At 37.3% G+C, this 24,066-nt stretch overlaps 1 protein-coding gene and 1 long non-coding RNA gene across 3 annotated transcripts in view; one reads left to right on the forward strand and one right to left on the reverse strand.

The window, feature by feature from the left end:
* LOC308671170 overlaps positions 1-12,036 on the reverse strand; it is a 47,404-nt gene extending 35,368 nt beyond the window's left edge. Inside the window, exons 1-2 of the long non-coding RNA XR_014027159.1 lie at positions 11,916-12,036; positions 10,774-10,842 (exon numbers count right to left, since the gene is read on the reverse strand). This is a non-coding gene — a long non-coding RNA (uncharacterized lncRNA). The remainder of the gene's footprint in view (positions 1-10,773; positions 10,843-11,915) is intronic.
* Positions 12,037-12,124: 88 nt separating this feature from the next.
* GATB (glutamyl-tRNA amidotransferase subunit B) overlaps positions 12,125-24,066 on the forward strand; it is a gene marked incomplete at its 5' end in the record, with an annotated part of 43,103 nt that continues 31,161 nt past the window's right edge. The window contains 3 exons of one of the 2 annotated variants that reach the window (XM_081332074.1): positions 12,125-12,276; positions 13,773-13,923; positions 18,968-19,081. In XM_081332074.1, coding sequence (XP_081188200.1) covers positions 12,125-12,276; positions 13,773-13,923; positions 18,968-19,081 — 417 coding nt within the window. The remainder of the gene's footprint in view (positions 12,277-13,772; positions 13,924-18,967; positions 19,082-24,066) is intronic. The other variant, XM_081332075.1, reaches the window with a different exon arrangement.

Here is a 24,066-nt window from a genome sequence, read left to right on the forward strand (position 1 = left end):
TGCTTCAACACAAATCAGCTCCTTCAGTAGCACTGCAACCCCATTCAGAGTATTACAATGACTGTTCCTGAATATGTATTGATAAAGACTAACTCAGACTTGAAAGCATTCTATATAAACTTATTTTACACCATTCAGAATCTGACAGTCTTCAGACACTGCTTCAGGCTTTCCACAATATCTATAGCTCAAGATGAGCTATAGATATAGATAGCTGAGATCTTCAGTGTACTTACATTTCACCCAAAACAAGCGGATGACTTCTCCCAAAGGCTGCACACAGATGTTAAATTGGATGTGAATTGCATTTTCTCCCATATGTTAGAATAGATTTAATCTTCCACATCTGTTAAATACAGAGGCAACCTTCCTTAAATTTTATATGCAATATTTCAAATCCTTGAATTCAGCAGGTTCCTGTTGTGATTCAGGGTCAGCCTGTGGGTTTGGCAGTTGGGTCGGACGACTCAGAGGAGGAGGGGGGTGTTGAAGAGCTTGCTGAGGGGGTTGAAGAGCTTGCTGATGAGAGCCCTCAGCCAGGCCCCTCCCACCTGGTCACAACGGAGACCCAGCTGTGTGAGCCTGACAGCGTGGATGAAGATGACCCACAGCTGGCCCTGTTCAAGGACGCCCGACGCAGGAGGCAGTCAATCAGGAGTAAACAGAGGAAGGCAATGGGGCACCTCAGAAGGAGGCAGAGAGAAGCCACGCCCTGAACTGTATAAAAGGGGAATGCGTGGGAGGGCTGGTTTGCTGAAGGCAACCGCTTGAATAGTTCCTGTTTCATAGCTCCTGTTTCATGGTTGGTGTCTGTTTTATGTTAATAAATTTGGCAGGCTTTATTCCAGCCTCTTGCCGTTTGTAAAGGGGTTGTCCCTGCCTTTTCTGCAGGGCGGTAGCAGGCTGGTACAGAACAGTTCCCAAGATTTATGGAATTCAGATTCAATACAACTGGACAGCACAGGTTGGGAAATTGATGTAAAGAGCTCGTTATAATCTTATTTATTCTATCTGATGTGTTTTAAATTCTGAAGAAGAAAGTTAGACACTCACTACTTCTTGATGTATGTACTGACATCTTGAAATTGTCATTCCATTTATGCAAGGAGAGGACAGCATTCAATAGTACATCCTGAGAGATCGAAACATGCTGTTTCTTGTTCTTCTTCAGAAGTAATGTTTAAATTTATTTTACCAAGTTATTTTTCCACTAAGCTTTTCTATAATAATATCAAATATTAATTTGGAAACAATTAAAGAAGTTATCTATCTGCCCTCACTCCATGCATTTCCTTTTAACTCAAAAAAATAATGATGGTTGAGATTATTTGATATAAAAGGAATATGAAACACATCGGCTTTTCCCTGTGTGCACCTTGCTCCCTCCCTTCCCATCTTGATTATTTTTATTTTAATTGAATATTAAATTATGATTATTTATTGTTTTAATGATTCATAGTATATTTTAATTGTCTATAAGCCAGCTAGAGTCGGGCAGCATACATGTTAAATTAATAAATACTAGTTACTTTTCATTTATAAATAGATTACAATTATTAATACTGCAACCCTATTAGTCCCTTGAGTTCAGTGGTATTTAACCCTAGAAAATTATGTGTAGGAAGACTATGTGTAGAGGGGCAGGCAGTCCTGCATGACAACAGTGCAGAATGCCAAATCAGAAAAATCCAATGATGTCTTTACATTAGAGTTCATCCTAAAAGGGTGAATCATGGGCATGTTTTATCATTTCTACTGTCCTTCCAGGACATTTTTTAAAAATAATATTTTATTAATTTTCCAATTTTACATTTAAGTATTTAAAAAGCAATGTGGTGACTGGGTTAAATAGTTCGAAAACAAAATCTTTAGTAGAAATCTCAAGTTACAATATCAGATATTTCTTCTTTTTCCCTTAACATTTACTATCTTGTATTCAAGCTAGTACAGTTCTTATTATATCAACTCAGTAAAAACATCATTATTACATTTATCAATAATTTTTTAGCTTATACCTATCTTAATTACATTCAATCTTCATAAACAATCCATATCCTGTTATTAATTTTTACCCAAGTTTTAGTTTCTCATCAATATTCCAATTTAACCTTTGATATTTATAATTTTCAGGCTTTAGGTAACCAAGATTCCCTTGTTTGTTCCCTTCATAACAAAATATAATATCCAAAATACACATTTTATCTATTTGAATGTAATTTTGTTCTATTTCCTAAGAGTTATCTATTTCCCACCATATTAAATCATCTACTTAATAATACACTATACCCTTTAATAAATCAAAAACATTATATTATCTGGGTTAATCAGTAAATCAAACATATTCATAATAATTAATTTTCTTTTTCCTTTTAGGTCTAATTTTTAAATATTAAACAGATAGTCCTTATTTTCAACTAATTTCCAAGTATTTTAAATCTAATGACCAGAATTCCCCTTATCTCAACTTCTCCCTTTAACCCTCTAATTAATAATATGAAATCCCCTCTAATAAGTCAAAAGCCCAATTTTCTTCAACCTAATTCTGGCTTTCTTCCTTTGCCAACTAGGCTTCCATATCAGTGCTTTTAGATCGTCAAATAGATCTCCTCTATTGTTAAATAAGTTATTTGAAATAAAGGAGACCATTTAATTGCCATTTTTTTTGGAAGGACTAGCCCATTTGTATTCATTAAGTTGTCTCCCTGTTATTCCAATTTCACATGTTTGCCCTGATATGATTGCTTTCCATTCAATCTGTTCTTCTTTCTCAAATTTCTTCTGATTTATATAGAAAGTCATTTCCATTTTCAGTGTTGTCACTTCCTTTTCTGGATTTTCCATCAGCTGTATTTGTTAGTCAATTGAGTGCTCTGTCTTAATATTTGATTGACCCACTTCTTCTGTTATCTTCTGCATTGTTGGTTCTTTGGTTGTAGTCAAAGTGTGGATTTGTGTATCTGAGCTGGCATCTTGATCTTTTATGTTAGGTCTTATTTTATCACAAGCTGAAAGAATGGTTTCATGTATTGCTTTCAACATGGAAAGGATCTTTTCCTAGTCTTCATCCATCTCTTTCACGTGTTTATAGTCTTCTAGTAGTCGTTTGTCAAGCAAAACTTTATAGTCCAAGGTATTTCAACATCTCATATAGTGACCAATATTCCTCAAATAAAGAGATAGGAAAGCAATTTCTCACATATAACTCTGAGAGTCAGTAAAGGTTTACATTCACAGTTCAAGTAGGCCAGTTATGCCACCCAGCTGTTCTCTTACAGCTAAGTCTCTCACAGGTGGTGCCAAGTTCAGAAAAGTCTTATCTAAGGTCTGGGCTTCAAGCCAAGTCTCTTTTAGGAAATAACAAGTTGTAATACCAAACTTTGCCACAAGATGTCACTGATGCCATTTAAGGTTTTTTAAGTCAAAAAATTTTATTCCTTTTTCCAATTTTATTTCTTTTTTGTAGATGAAAACAAGAGTCTACAATAAAAATAAGAAAATTTTTGGTTCCCAAGTTTCAGGAACATATAAATCCGATTAGATTAAAGTTGTTCTTTTAATGCTTTAATTCCCCTGGGTAGTCAGACACCGCTATTCTTAGAGGGTGGGATAGAAATTCCCTTCCCTCTCTCCTCACAGGGGGAAAGATACTTCAGGCAGCTTTTACAGGAAGAGAAAGTACTTAGGGTAAAGAGAAGATCAGATCTCACCCAGTTTTCGAAGTGCTTGGTGGTGAGTTTGACTTCGGCTGTCTGCAGCCTAGTGATGGACCATATTACTATGGCCGGTCTTTGCTCTGCCAGTTTGGAGGGCTGCCTCAGATCGAGCAGAAGGGCTGCTGCCCTCCCACATCAAGCGGGGGTCCCTTCTTTGCTCATCGCCCCTACAGGGCAACTTTCAACCCCTTCCAGGGTCCCCCAGTGTAGCAAAATCGAATGTAGAAGACAGAGCTCACCTTCCAGCAACCGCGGCGGCCATGATGGCAAACCGGAAGTCCTTCCAGGACATTTTAATATAAAACCATTTTCTTCATTGCAATTATGAATAGATTATAAACCAGTCTGAGCAATGTTAGGATAGCAAGGAAACTACGAATCCAATAGACTTATAGCTTCTCCCTCAAGTCCATTGGACAATAAATGTAGGTGCTTTTTTTATTTGACTGTAGGACTGTAACCATTTTTAGGCCTTACTAGAATTACTGGTATTGATTTGGGTCAGACTGCTTAATCATCATAACCCAAAGTTGTTTTTTTACAATTATTTCTATGCCATTTTGGAAGTTAAACAGCTGTGATGGTTTGCAAAGGTGAGATATTTTATTTGTTTGGTATTTTAGGTGCAGCCTTTTTTCAAATGAAATGCTGATGGAGCATTGCTGACAAATCTTAGCATGTACTATACAGGAAGACAATCATATATTAACCAGATGCAATGGATATATTAATTAAAACCAAGAATAGGTAAAAGGCAATACTATTACAAGATTAGAGCAACCCAAGATGTAACAAAGCAAGGTCAACCAAACCTTTAGCTTTCTTTTACCTTGGCAGACCTTTGTGCGTCCTTCTTAATGAGTAACACTTTCACAGAAGGATCTCCAAAATGGATGACTGACATTTCTCTTGTCAAGGTAATCAAGGGTTAGGGTGATGAGGGATATTTCATTGCTTTACTCTAAGTCGTAGTTTTTTCACGTCCCATAGTTACTGGAGATTTTATAGAAAATAATATTATTATGGATATTTGTTTAAATGGTTCTCAAACATTTACACTAACATCTTACTAATGTCTGTTGGTTTTTGTGCATTTTTATGTGAATAGTGCAACATAATTTGATGGGTAATATACTTTTATTAGATTTTTGAGGAGCAATTGAGCTTGAACATTTATGAACAGTGATATTACTTGGGTTAAATAGAAACAAAAATAGCAGTAAGCAAGTGCTTCACAAATAATAGGCTTTTGGTTTTTACTATTCATTAACTCTGTTCTACTTTCTAAGTATGGGGTTGTAAGAAATGTGACAACTCTCATTAAAAAGAATACGTATTTTTCTCTTACTGCACATGTTTAGATGAACATTGAGGATATCTTATAATTTTTTGTGTTTAAGAGAGTCTGTTTTGTTTTCATTGGGAATTCCAAAAATATATGTGATATTTAAATCTGTACCTAGGCCAATAGTGAAATATAGTACAATCTTATTTCTTATAACAGAGTTGGAAAGGACCTTGGAGGTCTTCTAGTCCAACCCACTGCTCAGGCAAGAAACCCTATACCATTTCAGACAAATAGTTGTCCAATCTCTTCTTAAAAACTTCCAGTGTTGGAGCATTCACAACTTCTGGATTGATTATGTTTCCATCCACTGCTCCTTCTTCAGGTGCTTCGGAGAAGAGGTTAATCCCCTCTTCTCTGTGGCAGCCCTTAGATATTGGAACACTGCTATCATATCAATCTTTTGTAGTTGAAGATGTTAATCCAGATGAAATTAATGTCATTCACAAACTTAATTACTATAAATGAGTGACTAGTTTGGTTTGCTAGTTCCAGACATCTGGAAAACTGAATATACATTTTAAAACTCATATGAATGTTTTGATGAAGGAAACAATCATTTATTCAATCATTCACTGAATCAATTCAGGTTGCATTAACATCCATTTCAAAAGACTAGAAAGGAATTGGACGTTTGAATAATTAGAAATGTTCAAATGGCAACTTGGTTCAGACTTTATTCATTTCAAAAGCAGTCCCAATATCTGAGGCACCAAGCCACATGTGACCTCTTCACAACCTTGGATCTGGCTCCAAGAGCTCTTCAAAAGTTACCATTGGAAGCTAATTGTTAATGTGACATAAGGGGATATTTATTAAATAAAAGAACAGCGACACTATATCTACATATACTATCTGTTATGGACAGACATTTACATAAATAAGGAAGATTGTCTATTTGAAGAACAAATAAGCAAATCTTCTGAATATCATTAGATACTTTCCTCATTTCCTTTCCACTTAGCCAAATTTCTGCTTTTTGGGTAACATACAGGGAGTGCAGAATTATTAGGCAAGTTGTATTTTTGAGGATTAATTTTATTATTGAACAACAACCATGTTCTCAATGAACCCAAAAAACTCATTAATATCAAAGCTGAATATTTTTGGAAGTAGTTTTTAGTTTGTTTTTAGTTATAGCTATTTTAGGGGGATATCTGTGTGTGCAGGTGACTATTACTGTGCATAATTATTAGGCAACTTAACAAAAAACAAATATATACCCATTTCAATTATTTATTTTTACCAGTGAAACCAATATAACATCTCAACATTCACAAATATACATTTCTGACATTCAAAAACATAACAAAAACAAATCAGTGACCAATATAGCCACCTTTCTTTGCAAGGACACTCAAAAGCCTGCCATCCATGGATTCTGTCAGTGTTTTGATCTGTTCACCATCAACATTGCGTGCAGCAGCAACCACAGCCTCCCAGACACTGTTCAGAGAGGTGTACTGTTTTCCCTCCTTGTAAATCTCACATTTGATGATGGACCACAGGTTCTCAATGGGGTTCAGATCAGGTGAACAAGGAGGCCATGTCATTAGATTTCCTTCTTTTATACCCTTTCTTGCCAGCCACGCTGTGGAGTACTTGGACACGTGTGATGGAGCATTGTCCTGCATGAAAATCATGTTTTTCTTGAAGGATGCAGACTTCTTCCTGTACCACTGCTTGAAGAAGGTGTCTTCCAGAAACTGGCAGTAGGACTGGGAGTTGAGCTTGACTCCATCCTCAACCCGAAAAGGCCCCACAAGCTCATCTTTGATGATACCAGCCCAAACCAGTACTCCACCTCCACCTTGCTGGCGTCTGAGTCGGACTGGAGCTCTCTGCCCTTTACCAATCCAGCCACGGGCCCATCCATCTGGCCCATCAAGACTCACTCTCATTTCATCAGTCCATAAAACCTTAGAAAAATCAGTCTTGAGATATTTCTTGGCCCAGTCTTGACGTTTCAGCTTGTGTGTCTTGTTCAGTGGTGGTCGTCTTTCAGCCTTTCTTACCTTGGCCATGTCTCTGAGTATTGCACACCTTGTGCTTTTGGGCACTCCAGTGATGTTGCAGCTCTGAAATATGGCCAAACTGGTGGCAAGTGGCATCTTGGCAGCTGCACGCTTGACTTTTCTCAGTTCATGGGCAGTTATTTTGCGCCTTGGTTTCTCCACACGCTTCTTGCGACCCTGTTGACTATTTTGAATGAAACGCTTGATTGTTCGATGATCACGCTTCAGAAGCTTTGCAATTTTAAGAGTGCTGCATCCCTCTGCAAGATATCTCACTATTTTTGACTTTTCTGAGCCTGTCAAGTCCTTCTTTTGACCCATTTTGCCAAAGGAAAGGAAGTTGCCTAATAATTATGCACACCTGATACAGGGTGTTGATGTCATTAGACCACACCCCTTCTCATTACAGAGATGCACATCACCTAATATGCTTAATTGGTAGTAGGCTTTCGAGCCTATACAGCTTGGAGTAAGACAACATGCATAAAGAGGATGATGTGGTCAAAATACTCATTTGCCTAATAATTCTGCACTCCCTGTACACATATTATCTTTAGAGACTTGATAATTGTCTAAACCAGAGTGTTACAGACCACCTGTTAAAATGTTTGTTATAAATGTAATCCTGTAATGTTCAACCTGGTTTTCTCATTTAGTATCACTCTTTATCCTACTCTTTCTTTTTATATTATAGCATAGGCATTTTAACTAAAACTAGAACTGACTGTCCCAAATCAAATTTCTCTCTTAAAATTTTAATAGGAATTCCAGTATATTTCTTATACTTTTATTACAGATACTTCAAGCTTTCTGGATATTTTCTAGGTAATCCTCAGGATAAGTATCTGTATTTTGAATGTCATGTGTACAGGCATGTGACCTCTCGTCTGGACTACTGCAATGCTCTTTACATGGGGCTTCCCTTGAAGACCACTCGGAGGCTCCAACTGGTACAGAATGCGGCCGCGAGAGTTGTCTTGGGAGTTTCCCGGTACTCCCATGTTACACCTTTGCTCCGCGAGCTGCATTGGTTACCAGTTGTCTTCCGGGTGAGGTTCAAGGTCTTGGTGATGGTCTTTAAGTCCTTACATGGCATGGGTCCGGAATACCTCGGGGACCACCTGCTGCCGGCGTCGACTTCCCTCCGCCCTGTGCGTTCCCACAGAGAGGACCTCCTCAGGGTGCCTCCGGTCAGAGAATGCCGGCTGGTGGCCCCCAGGGGGAGGGCCTTCTCTGTGGGCTTTATGGAACCAACTGCCGGTTGAGCTCCGGATGGCACCGGATCTTCGCTCCTTCCGGCGCGGGCTAAAGACCCATTTATTTGAACAAGCTGGCCTGGCCTGATAGGGGAACGTTAGGGTTTTAATGGGTTTTATATTGTGATTGTTTTAATTGGGCAATTATTTAATCCTTTTTTAACTTTTGTATTTCTATTTATATGCCCTGTTCACCGCCCTGAGTCCTCCGGGAGAAGGGCGGTATATAAATTTAATAAATAAATAATAAATAAATAAATATATGCTTACAGAACATAAATTACCTCTTACACATTTCCAGAAATTTAAGTGGTTAAAATACATATTATTCATAATGTGTACTTGAATCCTGTTCAGCTAAGCTTAACTATTTTATATCTTTCATATACTTTGGTTTAATAATTCTCCCGTAGTATTAGAAGTCACCTGCTATTCTAATGAAGGACTCTAGCATCTTTTATTCTTTAATTGTGCAAAACTCTAATAATAATCCTGCTTCAAATACATATCCTTATTTAACCCCATTTTAACAATCTGGCAAATTAAAAGTTTTAATAATAGCAGCTGGTATCACAACATTTTAAGCCATTATTTAATAATTTTGGAGATAGCACAAGCGCTGAAAAGAAAATAGTTCTTAAGGCTACACTACGATCAATGGCACCAATAGTCCCACTATAAAACATTAACCAAAATATTTTGGCATTAGAATGCCTACAGTTATGACATAAGCAAAGCTGGGCTTTTTTCCTACTATCTTTTTAAATTCTTTAAGATAGTTCAAGGAGGAAATTAAAGTTACAGCTTTAGAACGCTGGACATTTTGACACATGCTCACACATTTTTAATGGAAATAACATAACTGAATCAATTCTGACTTAGCTCAGAATTTGAAAAAAGAAATGAAAAGAGAATAAATACTTTGTAAAATATAATGTTTAAGCCCCTAACATTTAAATGCCATTTGCCCACAAGTTTTGCCCTTATTATTGTTCACGAGATATAAAGCATTATGAAGAATGTACTGGTTACAAAAATGGTATTTTCTACAGAGTACATCTGTAGTGTAATTCTCTAGAAATTATTTCAAACTGTCCAATTAAAACATGATTTTATTTTACAAGAGTGAGGAATCTAAAGCATCTAGATCCTATTGAAGTACAACTGCCAGCAGTCCCAATAATGTAGCCTGAAGGGAGGGATTTTTGGAATTGTAGTTCAGCAATTTTGGAAGGGTCACAATTTCCCCACCCATCATACACAGAATATTGAACCATCTGCCCAATATATTATGATCATTTAATACCATACTGTAGATTCAGCATGTATTTTTAGAACCCCATTTGAAGGTGCTAAGAACTGAACCTGCAATTTCTCAGGCTAAGCATCAAGCCAAAACTGGTTGGATATAGAACTTTTTAAAGATAAGGTTTTTACTTAATTCTCAGTATAACATTCTGTTTATACTGTTTTATTACAACATTCAGTTTCAAAGTTATTGGTGTTGTATTACCATGATCAATTTGAAAAGTTGAAGTTTTTCATTTTATACCATGAGGATGCTCTATTAAACGGTAATATGTATTTGTGAACAAATCCAATTGAAGCAAACATGATTGCTTCTGAATATATATATATATATATATATATATATATATATATATATATATATATATATATATATACACACACAATCACTGTTTTACATTCATTGCCCAACATGTTGCTAAATTCATGAACACAATAAAAAGGAAAAACAAATGGAAGAATATATTCCTTTTTACTGTAATAATCAGCCCAATAATAAATTGGATAGGATGATACCTGGTGCCTATATAGATGTCCCCATTGCATTGGAGCACAAAACTTTTTTACCATTAATAATAAAAATGCCAGAAACTCTAATAAACCTTTCAAAGCTCTACAAATGCATGTGATTTAAGATCTAAAATGGCCTTTATTCCTTCCTGAAGTGTCACAGAGGGATTGCCTCCAATTCCTTTATTGCTATTATAGAAGTTCAATTCATCCTGAGCAGAAAGAGAGGAGAATTTGAGGAAACAAACAAACATCAGCTTAAATCTGGATGGAACAGTGAAACATAAAGAAGTATCTGTTACACCTAACTGCCAGCTCAGCCAGGAACACCATTCATTATGGAAAAGTATAATTTGGCATGTACTGGTTAGGCAGCATCTGTAATGTAAAATGCTTCACCTTTCCAATCTTGTTTTCCATAAATCTTATTTCCATTGCATAGCTCACTACTTTCATCCATGTTAAATCATTTATTATTATTTCCATGTTATGATCATTTTGCTCCAAAGAAAATAGGGGCAATTATTCTATACAATATTGTCATATTTCCTAAAGAAACTGACAATGCTTATTTCCATTTCTATAAGGATTTGAAATACCATTGAGGGCTTATGTACTCCACTGACCTCTACTGGATAAAAATTCAGCTGCTGACTCAACAAGCCCATGACTCATCATCTTTTCAAAGAAGCCTCCTACAAGGATGACAAGAATATTTCAGCAAAGTTGTAGGAGCTCTGTATCATAGAATAGAGTTTTAAACTACTCAGAGTGCCATAAAACACTATGGAGTGGTATATAAGACTAAATGCTATTGCTATTGCTATATGCCAAGTCTTACAGTTGGTATCTGCAATGTAACTTATGTAGTGGTTTTTGTTAGATAAAGTTAGTGTTTGCCTCCAAGCCCAAGGGCCTAAGAATGTTTTAATCTGGACTGTGTCACAACTTTATTGGTAAACACTGGAGCAGGAATATAGGGTGATATTTTAAAGCACTTAAGGGTCTTCTGTTGTACTGTGTTCAATTTACCATAAGGGTTATGACTCTCCTAACTCAGTTCAAGTGAAGAAATCCCTATGGCTGTTATTTGTACGTCATTAAAAGGCCCAATGCTCAAAAATGCAGCAGTATCAGAATATCTGTACAGTAGCATGCTTCTATTTAACCACACACACAACCTGCAAAATGTTATTCTTTTCAAAGGCAGACAAGCTATTAATCTTTAAGATATTCCCATATCTAACTACATAGAAATGCAACTATTTATGCTCTTAGGGAAATAATGTTTTTCCTTTATAGGAAATATCTATTAAAAACATCACTGCTGCCCTGTAATAAAAGACCTATAGATGAGTGTCAGCATTCCTTAATTATTATTGCTGTTTCTGGTGATTATACATGGTTTTTGCCATAAAATACAGAATCTAGTAACATTTTAACAATGAATTGGCCTTCAATTCTTTGGGTGAACATTACTTTATAATCAAGCGTGAATAGCCACAGTCCTAATGCAGAGGGATTCTCCATTACAAGTGAATGGAATTGATAATAAAGAACATTTTTTTTTTCATTTTTAAGGAAAGCAAGCCATTAATTACAGGCATGCTATTTGTTAACATTTATTAAACATCTGTCACGATATGACTCTCTGAGCACCAAGAAAAACGGCTTTTGTAGGGGTTTTTTAATTTCCACCCATTGGCATCTAATGCTCCTCTGCCTACTCAATGAACGCGAATCACTGACTCATTTCTACCTAACTCACATAAAAGTCCCGCTGCTCCTGCTCGCTTTCTCTGCTAAGTCTCCCAATTTGAGTCGAGCAGTTCAGTGGTCGAGCATCATGGGAACTGAAGGCTTGCATTTCTCTTTCCATACCGTTTTCTCCAAGTCTAAGCAAGCTCAGGACTGCATTTCCCATGAGAACTTGCTGTAAGAACGAGATCACCTGATGTTTCCCCAGAGCTGAACAAAATGGCGGCACCCATGATGCGACGCTACCCTGCTTGGCTTCGAGCTGGCAAAGTTAGCTTTGCGAATGACACCGTACTTGGAGATTGGAAGAGACCGGTATCCACCAGCGTTCTCTGCTGGAATTCAAAGGGGATTACAACGAAAGAGAAGCGGTATGACACTGGATATTCTGGTTTGTCGCTCTTGGTTGATTAAAAAAAACAACTTTCCTCTCGTTTCACGTTTCCGCTCTTGCTAATACTGTATGGATTGAAACGCGAAAACAATCTCACAAGCTTTCAAATGTATACGATATACGATATTGAATAATTTTAGTATTAGTGTATTGGATGAAAATATAATAAGCTAAAGCACTAAAAGATAAGGAAAATAACGTAATTTTTCTCAAATTTAAAATAGAACTGAAGAATCCAAACTGGTATCCTTTACCTCCTGGCAGATCTTAATGTGATGCTGCTTTGCTGCATAAATTCGTGGGCTGCTTCACAACTAGCACTTTTCCCTTGCAGCGTGGAAAAGGAAAAACATTTACTATGGGTAAATGCATTATTGTATGAGACTGTAACACACACCATCTTGTAACCAAATTTATATTAAAAAAACAAACAATGGTGTTAATATTCATGTTGCAAGATTTTCTTCCCCTGTAATTACAAAAATCTTATAGCAACAGTTTTTAAACTGCATGCTATTTTAAAACATGATCACAAAACAAACTTTTATATAGGATACCATTTGGGAAGCCCCATTTACTTACAGTGATGATGCAAAGAGAAAAAAAATGTTCTATTGTTTTCTAAATTAGCCCTGATCTAGAATACATATAATGCTGTACTTTAAATGAATATCTCCTATACTATCTGGTCTTCTATTAAGTACATTTTGAACACACTGTATGGACAGATAATAATGTAAAATTAGGAACTTACATACCTACTGAAAAATTCTGAAAATGTCCACTTTTATTAATATGATTATATTGAGAGCCTCACTTCATTATGGTTTCAATTATTTCACTACAAAGAAATACAGAATTGTCATCTTCTTAAGAAAAGAAAAAAACTTGTATCTGTCTACTTAATTCTTTTATGGATCCCAGGTATTGATTTTAGTGCTATTATCGTTACAATGGCATAATATTGACTTCACTAATTAAATTCATTTGTGTATCTCATTGTGTAAGTCCAAATCATTGCTTTGAGATTCTGTAAAGGGTTTACTGCAAAATTACTCCATTCTCTCAGTCATATGAAAATAAAGGTGCATGAAGTGCAATTACTTTTCAGTGACTGTACATTTTTCAAATGACAATTTTTGACACCTTCTCTATTTGAAAGTGACCTTTGACAAGGTATCTATAGGACAATAGTGCAATGTATGTTGGCTATAAGAATTGGTTGATATCTAACAAATCTGGGGGTTGTGGGTTTTGTTTTGTTTTGTTTTGAGAAAACTTGCAGTTTTTAATTTATTTAATTTATTCAAGCTGTTCAGAATTTGAATTTCTTTTAATGTTCATTAAACAATGTTTAATGTTCCCTTTGTTCCAGTATTAATTGTGCTTGATTTTCTTTCCCCTTTCCCAATTGTTTTAAAATTTTAATTGCATTTATCTAGCTAGTGATTACACATATTGGCTTTCTTTTAGTGATGCTTCCTGGGCAACAGTTGTAGGCTTGGAAATCCATGCACAGATCTCATCCAACTCAAAGCTTTTTTCTGGTTCCCAAGTTCAGTTTGCAGCACCACCTAATTCTCTGGTATCATTCTTGGATGCTTCTCTTCCTGGCACTCTACCGGTAGGTTGTTTTTTTAGTCCTGAGTAGAAATGTAACAAGGTTAACCTGTCTTTTTCTAAGGAAAGGAGCAAACTTTAATAAGCTCAAAGTAATGTAGAGTATATAAAATACAAAATGCAGTTTTATTGAAACACGGTTACACACACCTATCAGACCCCAAAGGAGAACCTAGAGTCCATCAGAGAAATGTAAGCTAATAGATATAATCTTGAAATGGTAAAGATCTCAAATCAGATTCTGTCCTACAAGTCAAACTGAAACAGCACATTTGTACTTATTTTAAAGCTATACAATTACCAACTCCCTCTGGAATTCCATAGTGATAATTCCATGGTATCAGCTAAGCCAGGGGTGTCAAACGCAATTTCATTGAGGGCCGCATCAGCATTGCGGTTGCCCTCAGGGGGCCAGGTGGGTATGGCCAGGGTGGGCGTGGCCTACTGGGTGGGCGTGGCTAGAGTGTGTATGGCCTACTGGGTGGGCGTGGCCAGCTCTACATCGTTCGTATCAAGGGTGCCTATGGGGGCCTGGGCAGGAGTGGGACAGATCTGTGGGTCTCTGGCAGAAGGAGGGTCTCTGGGCCAGAGCCAAGGCAGTGGGGGCTGTTCCCTCACTGTTTCCAGGATGGCTTTGCGGGCCACATGAAACCACTTCACGGGCCGGATCCGGCCCCCGGGCCTTGTGTTTGACATGTCTGAGCTAAGCTGCACTGGAATTTTTTCTATGGGTTGAACTAAGAATATTAACAAAGTAAGAGTAGCTTGGCTACCACCTTCTATTTCTTGTCTTATTTATTGTGATTAAGAGGCCCCAAAAAGGACTTATAATGATGATTTGAGTATATACAATATTTATATTTATTCTTTTTTTCTCCTTATGTTATGTTTATGTAATGAATTACAATGTTATGTTATATGATATATTACTCATATTCTTGTTGCTATTGGTATAGATTGGATGGAGTAATAGGGTGGTGTAATATGTAAGTTATTAAGCATTTGTATTATGTCCTTTGTGGGATCTGCTCTCTTGTTTCTGTTGTTCCAAGGAGTCTGCCTACATAAGTAAATTATTGTTGTTTTTTTTTAAAAAATTTATGGGTAAGGTAGTGTTCATGATACCAGTTGCATCATGAACGCTAATTTCATATTGTGTTCTATTTTAATCTGCATGCCCATAACCTGTAAAAGAAATCAGTTAATTGGATAAATGAAGGCAGGTAGTATCACAGTGGGCACGTGTGCTTTAGGATTTTGCTAATACTGAAGAGGTTGAAAAGTCAAGAACTTATCCTATATAAGCTAGAGAGTGATGGATTTTAGAACTTATAGTTGTTAGTATATGGTTGTTTATGGTTGCCTTTTTATATGTATATACCTTGTATTTAGCTCTGGGAAGTCGGGGGTGGGGGGGTGGGGGAGGGTGGAGGGAGGGGGGGAGGGAGGGAGGTTGGGGGGAGGTAGGGGGGGAGCAGGGAGGGGGAAGGGGGGTTTCTTAAGGGAAAACTGTATTTTAAAACTTTTCAATAAAAAAAAAAAAAGAACATGATAGTACTCTTTTGGTTGATTACTGAGCGTTTCATCTAGTTTTTTTGTCCTGTAACTGTTAAACTACAGTGAGCATTTAGAAGTAGGTTTTGATCTTATATGGAGTTTTCTACAGTATAATACATCTTTATTTATTTATTACTGTTGTAAATGTTTAGCAATAGCACTTAGACATTTATACCGCTCTGCCCTGCTTTACAGCCCTCTCTAAGCCAGACGTGTCAAACACAAGGCCCGGGGGCCGGATCCGGCCCATGAAGTGGTTTTATGTGGCCCACGAAGCCATCCTGGAAACAGTGAGGGAACGGCCCCTACTGCCTTGGCCCTGGCCCAGAGACCCTCCTTCTGGCAGAAACCCTCAGATCTGTCCCACTCCTGCCCAGGCCCCCATAGGCACCCTTGATACGAACGATGTAGAGCTGGCCACGCCCACCCAGTAGGCCATACGCACTCTAGCCATGCCCACCCAGTAGGCCACGCCCACCCTGGCCATACCCACCCAGCCCCCTGAGGGCAACCGCAATGCTGATGCAGCCCTCAATGAAATTGATTTGACACCCCTGCTCTAAGCAGTTTACAATGTCAGCATATTGCCCCAAACCGACCTTGGAAGGTCAGTATTGCAGGCTGAGTCAACCTTAAACCAGTCAGGATCAAATTCCAGGCTATGGGCAGAGTCAGCCTGAAATACTGTATTCTAATCACTGCACTGTCTTGGTCATACAAAATAAAGCAGCAATGCTTTTTTTCCAGCCACATGTATTAATGTTATTCATATAATAATAATCTATAATCTGAAAGGTAATAATTGTTGTCTTTTATTTTTGTTTGGTTCTTTTTCCATAGTATTTGTCTTTTAGACTAGCCACTTTTAAACCTTACATACATAAATAGGACATATAAGTCATTTAGAATTGGTTACAATTGGAGTAGAGTATAACATTTAGAGGGACGTGGTGGCTCAGTGGGTTAGGACGCTGAGCTTGTCGATCAGAAGGTTGGCAGTTTGGCGGGTCGAATCCCGAGTGCCACGTAACAGAGTTGAGCGCCTGTTACTCGTCCCAGCTTCTGCCAACCTAGCAGTTCGAAAGCACGTAAAAAATGCAAGTAGAAAAATAGGGACCACTACGGTGGGAAGGTAACAGCGTTCCGTGCGCCTTTGGTGTCTAGTCATGCCGGCCACATGACCACGGAGACGTCCTCGGACAAGTGCTGGCTCTTTGGCTTTGAAACGGAGATGAGCACCGGCCCCTAGAGTTGGAAACGACTAGCACGCATGTGCGGGGGAACCTTTACTTTACCTTTTATAACATTTAGAGTTAATAAATAAACCAGCACTCTATGCACAAAACCCAGATAGGCACAGAAATCAGACAAAGACTAAAATGCCAATTTATCTTTGTTGGACCACTGTGACTGAAGTCCTCATTCTTCATCAAACACAATCCATAAAGTCCATTTTTCTGCAGATTGGCTGACAGCTAGGGTGAGTTCACTGTTTCTTTCAGAGTTGCTTTTATTATTTTTAAAATAAACTTGGCCAATAGCTTGATAATTCGAGAAACAGTAACTGCTACTCCCACATACTCTTTTGATGATACAGCAAAAAAATAAGGACACTATTCTGTTTTCTTGTGTTTCTAATAGCCAGAATATTTAAGCCTTTAACTCATGCAATCTTTTGGTTATTTTGAATTTTATTTATTTTTTGAAAAAACTACTTCAGGATGTTTCATAAAAGTCCTTTGTGAATAAGGTGTTTCATTTTGATATAACAAAGTATATTCATATTTTGTGTACCACGCTGCTAGTTTCAGCTATGGGTTTAGCTTATATGTACCCTGACAGTCTGAGAGATGATGCAGTATAGTGTTTGCTATATCTCTGACAAGCTCCCTCAACAAAATGAGAAGAGCAGATTCCTATCAGCACATACTGGCTGTGTGCAGATAACCTGACTTCTATACATTTTAAGAAGACTTGTTTTTTACAATTGCTCAGTAGTAGATTATTTTGATTCAAACTACTGGCTTTTAAAATGATAAATCCTCCTGACTTGCTAGTTAACCTATGAGGAAAAAAATGAATCTGGTGATTTGCATCTCCAACAATAGCTTTTTGTCTATACAAGGAGAGTTTCTTTTTATTTATTGTTTTTATTGCTTTTAAAATAATGGCACAAAACAGGAAAAAACCCCACACAGATAAAAATACATATATTGTCAGAGAAAGAAACAGTGTTTTTTATTTTTTTTTAAGTGAAAAAATGAAAGAAAAGAAAAAGAAAAAAGGTTTATCGTTTTAGCTGTGAATAATTGCAATAGTTATCTACCTTATTACTCAAGTATATTTCTAATACATTTATATAATGATCATATTTTTTAATCTAGAGTAATTTGTATGAGTCTCATATTTCATTATATTTACCTATACACAGTCTATAGGAAATGTGGTCATGGGTAGCAAGTGCAGTTAGATTTTCAGTCTACTGGCTGGAGAGATTGCGGGTTTCTTTCTCACCACTACTTAGTACATGGTATGTCCAAACTGCTTTGTATTATAAACTATACCAGGTAAGGCTAAAAAATATTTTTTTTGAATGCAGTGGAGTACTGTACCAGATAACTTTAATAGTGAAATATTTGTATTACTCAAGGTATAACTTGGCCCAGGAACCCAATGGGGATTCCCAGTATTCCCTGCTTTACTTCACCCATGTTTTAATCTCATATTATTGTATTATCATTGTTTATTTTATTGTTTCATTATTTTGCTACTGTTACGTTTACACTTCTTTTCATTTCTCTGTTTTTACTGTTGTAAGCCACTTAGAGTAGCCCCACGACAAGTTGGGCAGCAAATAAATTTAACAAACAGGCAAATAAATTAATAGCTCTTTCTCTACCTAGCTATTTCCTCATTACCATTTTAGCTGTTTAGAGTAGTAGTTCTCAACCTGTTTCCATGGACCCCTAAGGGGCTACGACGTCATCAGAAGGGGTCCGTGAAGGCTTGAAAAAATGTTATGATTTAAATCTTACGTTAAGTCTGGGGGGATCTGTGGCCATGGCCTGTGGCCACAAAAGATATTTAAAGGGGGTCCATGGTGAAGAAAAGGTTGAGAACCGCTGATGTAGAGCATATTGGAATTGTTACTTAGCAAAACATTTCAACCCATGTATCCATGTTAATTTAGGCCAGTGCTGTATTAGAAGCTGTGTCATCTTCCAATGAATGTAGTTAAGAGCACTAAAACAAAAGCACCACACTTAAACATACAGTGTGCTGTATTAAAAACATGTGTTTTGCTGGTTGAATTTAAGATACTTTAAAACTATACAATTGTCCTCCCACCAAGAAATGGAAAAATATTCCTTTGAACAAGTTTTCCCTTATATTACCCTTTGTACTTCCCATTTGTTTTTTTAAAGCAATCAAAAAGGGAACGCACACTGTTTAAAATGATGTGAATCAAGTTATGTGTTGTGTCTCTCTAGGTTCTCAACAGACGATGCGTAGAAGCAGCCGTGTCAACAGGCCTTGCACTGAACTGCACCATAAACAAGAAGTCCTTGTTTGACAGAAAACACTATTTCTATGCAGATCTGCCTGTGAGTATATATCAGGCTTTGTCCTTGACAAATCGGAAGAGGAACATGCCTGAAGAACAGATGGGGGACAGGCCAACAAAAGAGAAGCTTTGTTTTTTTTCAGCCACTGTTTACCCATCCAAGCTGGATGCAGCCCTGAATTCAGATGAATGGGCAGCTGCAGCCAGGAGCTTGCTGATTGATGATGATTGTTCTGATGGCTGTGCCTCATGTTTTCAGGGCTTTGGGAGTAATTGAACTGGGAAAGGTTCTGCTAGGACAAGCCTTCCTTTATTCTCATCAGTGGCCTGTTAGGATTAAGAGAAACAGTACAAATCTTTTCAAATGAATATATTACAGACACATATTGGTGCTCCAGTGACATCGTAAGCACTTATTGTCATTACCTCTGAGAATTTCAAACACGCTGTTTTGTTTATAATTTGTTCAGATGTGTAAAACAAATAAAGGCAAACTAAAACAGTAATATCTGTGACCCTAGATATTACACGAGAGTGGGCTTGACTTGTTACAGTTAACAAATTGAAGCTGACCAAATCCAAAAGAAAGACAGAATTCATCATTTTAATATTTAAATAAGGATCTTGCAGGTGTGCTTGTTGGATAACATGTCCTATTGTCCTCCCCACAACTGATGAGAAAGGCTGCCCTAGGCCCACACTGTATCTTTGTAAAGACACTGTGAAATGGAGTGATGATACGTGATGTGTGGTAAGTTGGCAAAGAGGTTTAAATAAGTACCTGCTGTCAGATTAGCATTCTTCAGACAGATGAAGAAGTTATGTTCTTTTTTGTTTTTATTACATTTCAAAAAAATTACAATTTTAAAATCTTTAGTAGCCTATAATAATGTACATAAATGAAAGCAGTACAGTAACAGCATTACAGTATATTAAAATTATATAATTTAAAAATTAATTTTTTTATAATTTAAAATTCAACAAAAAGCTCCATAGTATGAAGAAAACAAGAGGAAAAAACCAGATTACCTAAAGAAAAGAATTTTAACCTTTGTTAACATCATTTGAAATCGATCATTCTGGGAGGAATGAAACCACTGTAAATTTTTATTAGTTATGGTATTGAAGCCACATAAAGATAGATGCACTCCCTTATCTAAGTCCTAACAGAGATAATCCACATGGTTACACTACCAAATGTGATTTTCCCCCTAATCTTAGGCTGGATGAACCATTTCACCCAAGGTGCTTTGTCATTGCTGCATTGTTGCCTTCTCATCAACCTTCCCTAAGAAGGGGAGATGGTAGGTGGGCCAATAGATGTCCACATTAATTACCTATAGCTTCTTTAGAAGAGGAAGCACCCATCTCTTAAGTAAGGTGGTGTTACTCTTTCCTCAAAGGGAATTTATAACTGCCACAAACATTCCCTATTTCCTGGGGCAAGTGCACAGGTCAGATCCCACAGGAGGCAGAATGACTCAGGAAACCAGGCATTGGGAGTGAGCAAATTTTAAAAGCATTTTACCATTGCAGTGTGAGCTCTCTCCCTTTTGTAGAGTTCTCATGAAGTTGCATGCACACATGAAAGTGGTTGATCTTATGTCACAGTGTGGTGGCACTGCTTGAGTCATTTTGCAAAAGCATCAAGTCTTGTAGAGAATCTGGCACCAACTGGCCACATTCAAGAGCTTCCACATAAGTAATTTACCATATTCAGCATGCCGTAGAACAGCATAGCATCTCTATGAGTTGTTTTCTAGTAAACAGCTGCTTTTTGTTTGGTCAGAACCATCTCAGTAGGCATTTTACAAACAAGAAACCTCTCAATAGGAGCAATTTCATGAGACAATCCATGACACTCCCTGGGAATATAGACGTGCTGTTTAGCTCAGAATATTTCTCTATTCTGCAGATGGTAGGAAACCAACCAGTGAGATCAAATTACATAAAAAAATATTTTAGCTTAATATTCAGATCAACTACTGGATGTTATGAACTGTTTTGACATGCTATTCTTTATTAAAAGCGGCAGCCAAATAGGCACCTTTAACAAAGAATTTTTTGCATTGTAACAGAAACAGATTGCCTTGAAGATTAGTTCCATCTTTTTTTTCTAAGCAAATGTTTGCGATGGTGGCGAATAGCTGTAACTCGGGTGAAGAATGAAGGTGGAGATTCGTTCTCCAAGCTTGTGGGTTGATTTCTGAACATTTTGTTACCAAGCTATGTAACATCTTTAGCAGAGTTTGGGGGATGTCAGTGTCAGTGTTCTTCTGCTTATAAAGGCTTTGTGTGGTCAGTAGGTCTTGTGATGGGTCAGGTGTGGGTATGTCAAGCAAGAGTTTTGTAATGGGTTTTGTGATAGGGAGGACATGTCAGTTGAGGATCACTGGGAGGTGAAGTGCTGGACAAGGTACAGAAGGATGAAAGAAACAATTTACAATTAATTTACAAGATTAACTGTAACAATTTCAACCAATTCTACATGGGACAAACATCCCATCGATTAAAAACCAGAATACATGAAATCAGCTGGCAGTCAAGCACCACAATCCCAAATTCCTAATCTCTATTCACACTGACCCCGAACAGCATCAATTTGATTGGAATAATATCAGAATCATTAGCCATGCTACCACCCAAAATGGGCGTGAGTCCATCAAAGCCGGGCACTCGACAAGCAATTCCATCAACAGATACATTGACCTACAATTAGCCTACGAACTCCTCAGAATTAAAATCAACCACACAACCAACCAGCAACGGCAACAATCCTCAACCAGCCCATGCAACCCTCCCAGTGACCTTCACCCAACATGACTTCCCCATTATAAGACCCATCACAAGACCCTCACTTGACACACCCACACATGACCCATCACATGACCTACTGACCACACAAAACCTTTATAAGCAGAAAAACACAGACATCCCCTAAACTCTGCTGAAGATGTTATCTAGTCTGGTAACAGAAACATTCGGAAACCAACCCACAAGCTCAGAGAACGAACCTCCACCTTCATAGGCAAATGTACCCATATCCCCTGACCTTTAGTATGTTGAACATCAAATACAAAATTCTAACTTGTAATTAAGGAAATGAGGCAATCAAAGCAGTGATGAGGTTTCAGGCTGAATGGCTGTGGTCTAGTTTTCCAAATTTCTGATGTGTCACTGGTAATTTGAGAGGCAAACTGAGCTGCTGTATGCAACTGAGGAAGTATTGACTGGGCTCTTGCATTTGAACCTGGCAAGCTGATCTCTGAATGGTTTATTTCACAGGAGTCCAAGAAAGCTCATTCCTAATTGATCCTCATTTAGGTAGATTTCTTATTGGTCTACTTTAAAGAAGTTCTAAGAGAACCAGATCCTGATTAGCCCATCTGTGAACCAGGCTACCATTAGGTATATTTTCTGGTGAGACTGTTGCAAATTCTTATTGTTGTTGCTCAGTTAAGAGCTGGCATAAAGCAAGAATCCATGTTTTGTTGATTTTCAAACTTCCTTACTACTGAAATTGTTTGCTGTTGAAATTATCAATAGCCTCTTTGTGTAGTTGTATATGGTAGTTTGAACATGATTGCCAATATTTATGTCTTTTTTAATTGAACCTCATGTCCAATATGAGGAAGCACATGTTTTGCCACTGCTGATTTTTCAGGTTCTAGATATCAATGTCTTTTTGTTCTTTTAATCAAGTATATCTTGATTAAACTACAAGCATTTTGTAGTTCCAATATACACCTGTCCAGAACTACAAGGGTTGCAGTAGACCCCTGATAATAAAAATGGCGTTCTGCCATCCTTGGGAGATTGAATGATGTCCTAAATCTTTTTTTGTTGGCTTGTACACTGTTTCAGGCTGTACTTTTCTAATCATTAACCAATATGTTCTGTATCTTTCTCAATGTAGGAAACCTATTTCCTATTAGAAGTTTGTATTTGTTTGATTATTTATTGTTATTAGATTGCATTGCTTAATATGACTGTATTTGCAGAATATTCATTAGATTGTGGAGCATTAGCAAGCTATCTCAACTCATCTGTTAATCTTCTGGGCTCACAGAAGTGTTTGATATGGTCATTAAGAGTTTTCATGATGCATCTGTTCTACTGGGGTGATGGCTGGAACTTTTATATAGATACTGATCTCTGTGTATTGGTTTTTAATATCCTGTACATGCTCATTGTAGATTTCCTTTCCAAATGATCAGAATGCAAATTTGTCATTCTTTTCTTCACAATCTGAGTATTAGCTGGATATTATTCAAATGTTATAGGATTTTCTTGAACTTTTCTTCACTGTGACTCCAGATAAGTATCATCCACATCCAGAACCAAGTGTATGGCTTTAACGGTGCAGTATCCATGTCCTTTGTTCAAATTTCTCCATTTAGAAATTGTGTATGACTGGGTTCAGATGGTCCTCTCTTAGTGTACAGCACTTGTTATCTGTTGGCAGAATAACCATGTTCTCTTCTACATTGAGATGCATGTTTCCTTCATTGTCAAGTTGCTGCTGGGAGGACAGGATTTTTGTAAAATGTATTTATTAAATTTGTATGCTATCTTGTATCTGAATCCTTATACGGCATCATTTGGAAGGTTTCAAATATCTGTTTTGATATTTGACATCATATCCTCAATAGGCACAACGAAAGGTATGCCTTTCACTTGCCACCTTGTCTGGATAGGGTCACTCTATTTCTGAAGATGCCAGCCCAACTGTGGATGAAAACAGCAGGACGTCAGACAACTAGATCACAGCCCAAATTAATCACTAGCTTGAACCCAAAAGCTCATCACTGCTCTATTTACGCCAGTAAAATGAGGCAATGCCTATCACATTTAAGGTGGTATTCAGTCTAGTTGAAGGAGAGAGCTAGCAAGTAGGAAAGAGACCTTAGCTTTTTTGCCAATTAGATCTCTCATGCAAGTCTCCCTCCCTCCAGTTATTAATCCCATATAGTTTTTTGGCATTTAACACAACATTTATGTATGACTAATTACTTTGAAAGGCTA

This window comes from Vipera berus, assembly GCF_964194415.1.
Source record: "Vipera berus genome assembly, chromosome: 7".
NCBI lineage: Eukaryota > Metazoa > Chordata > Lepidosauria > Squamata > Viperidae > Vipera > Vipera berus.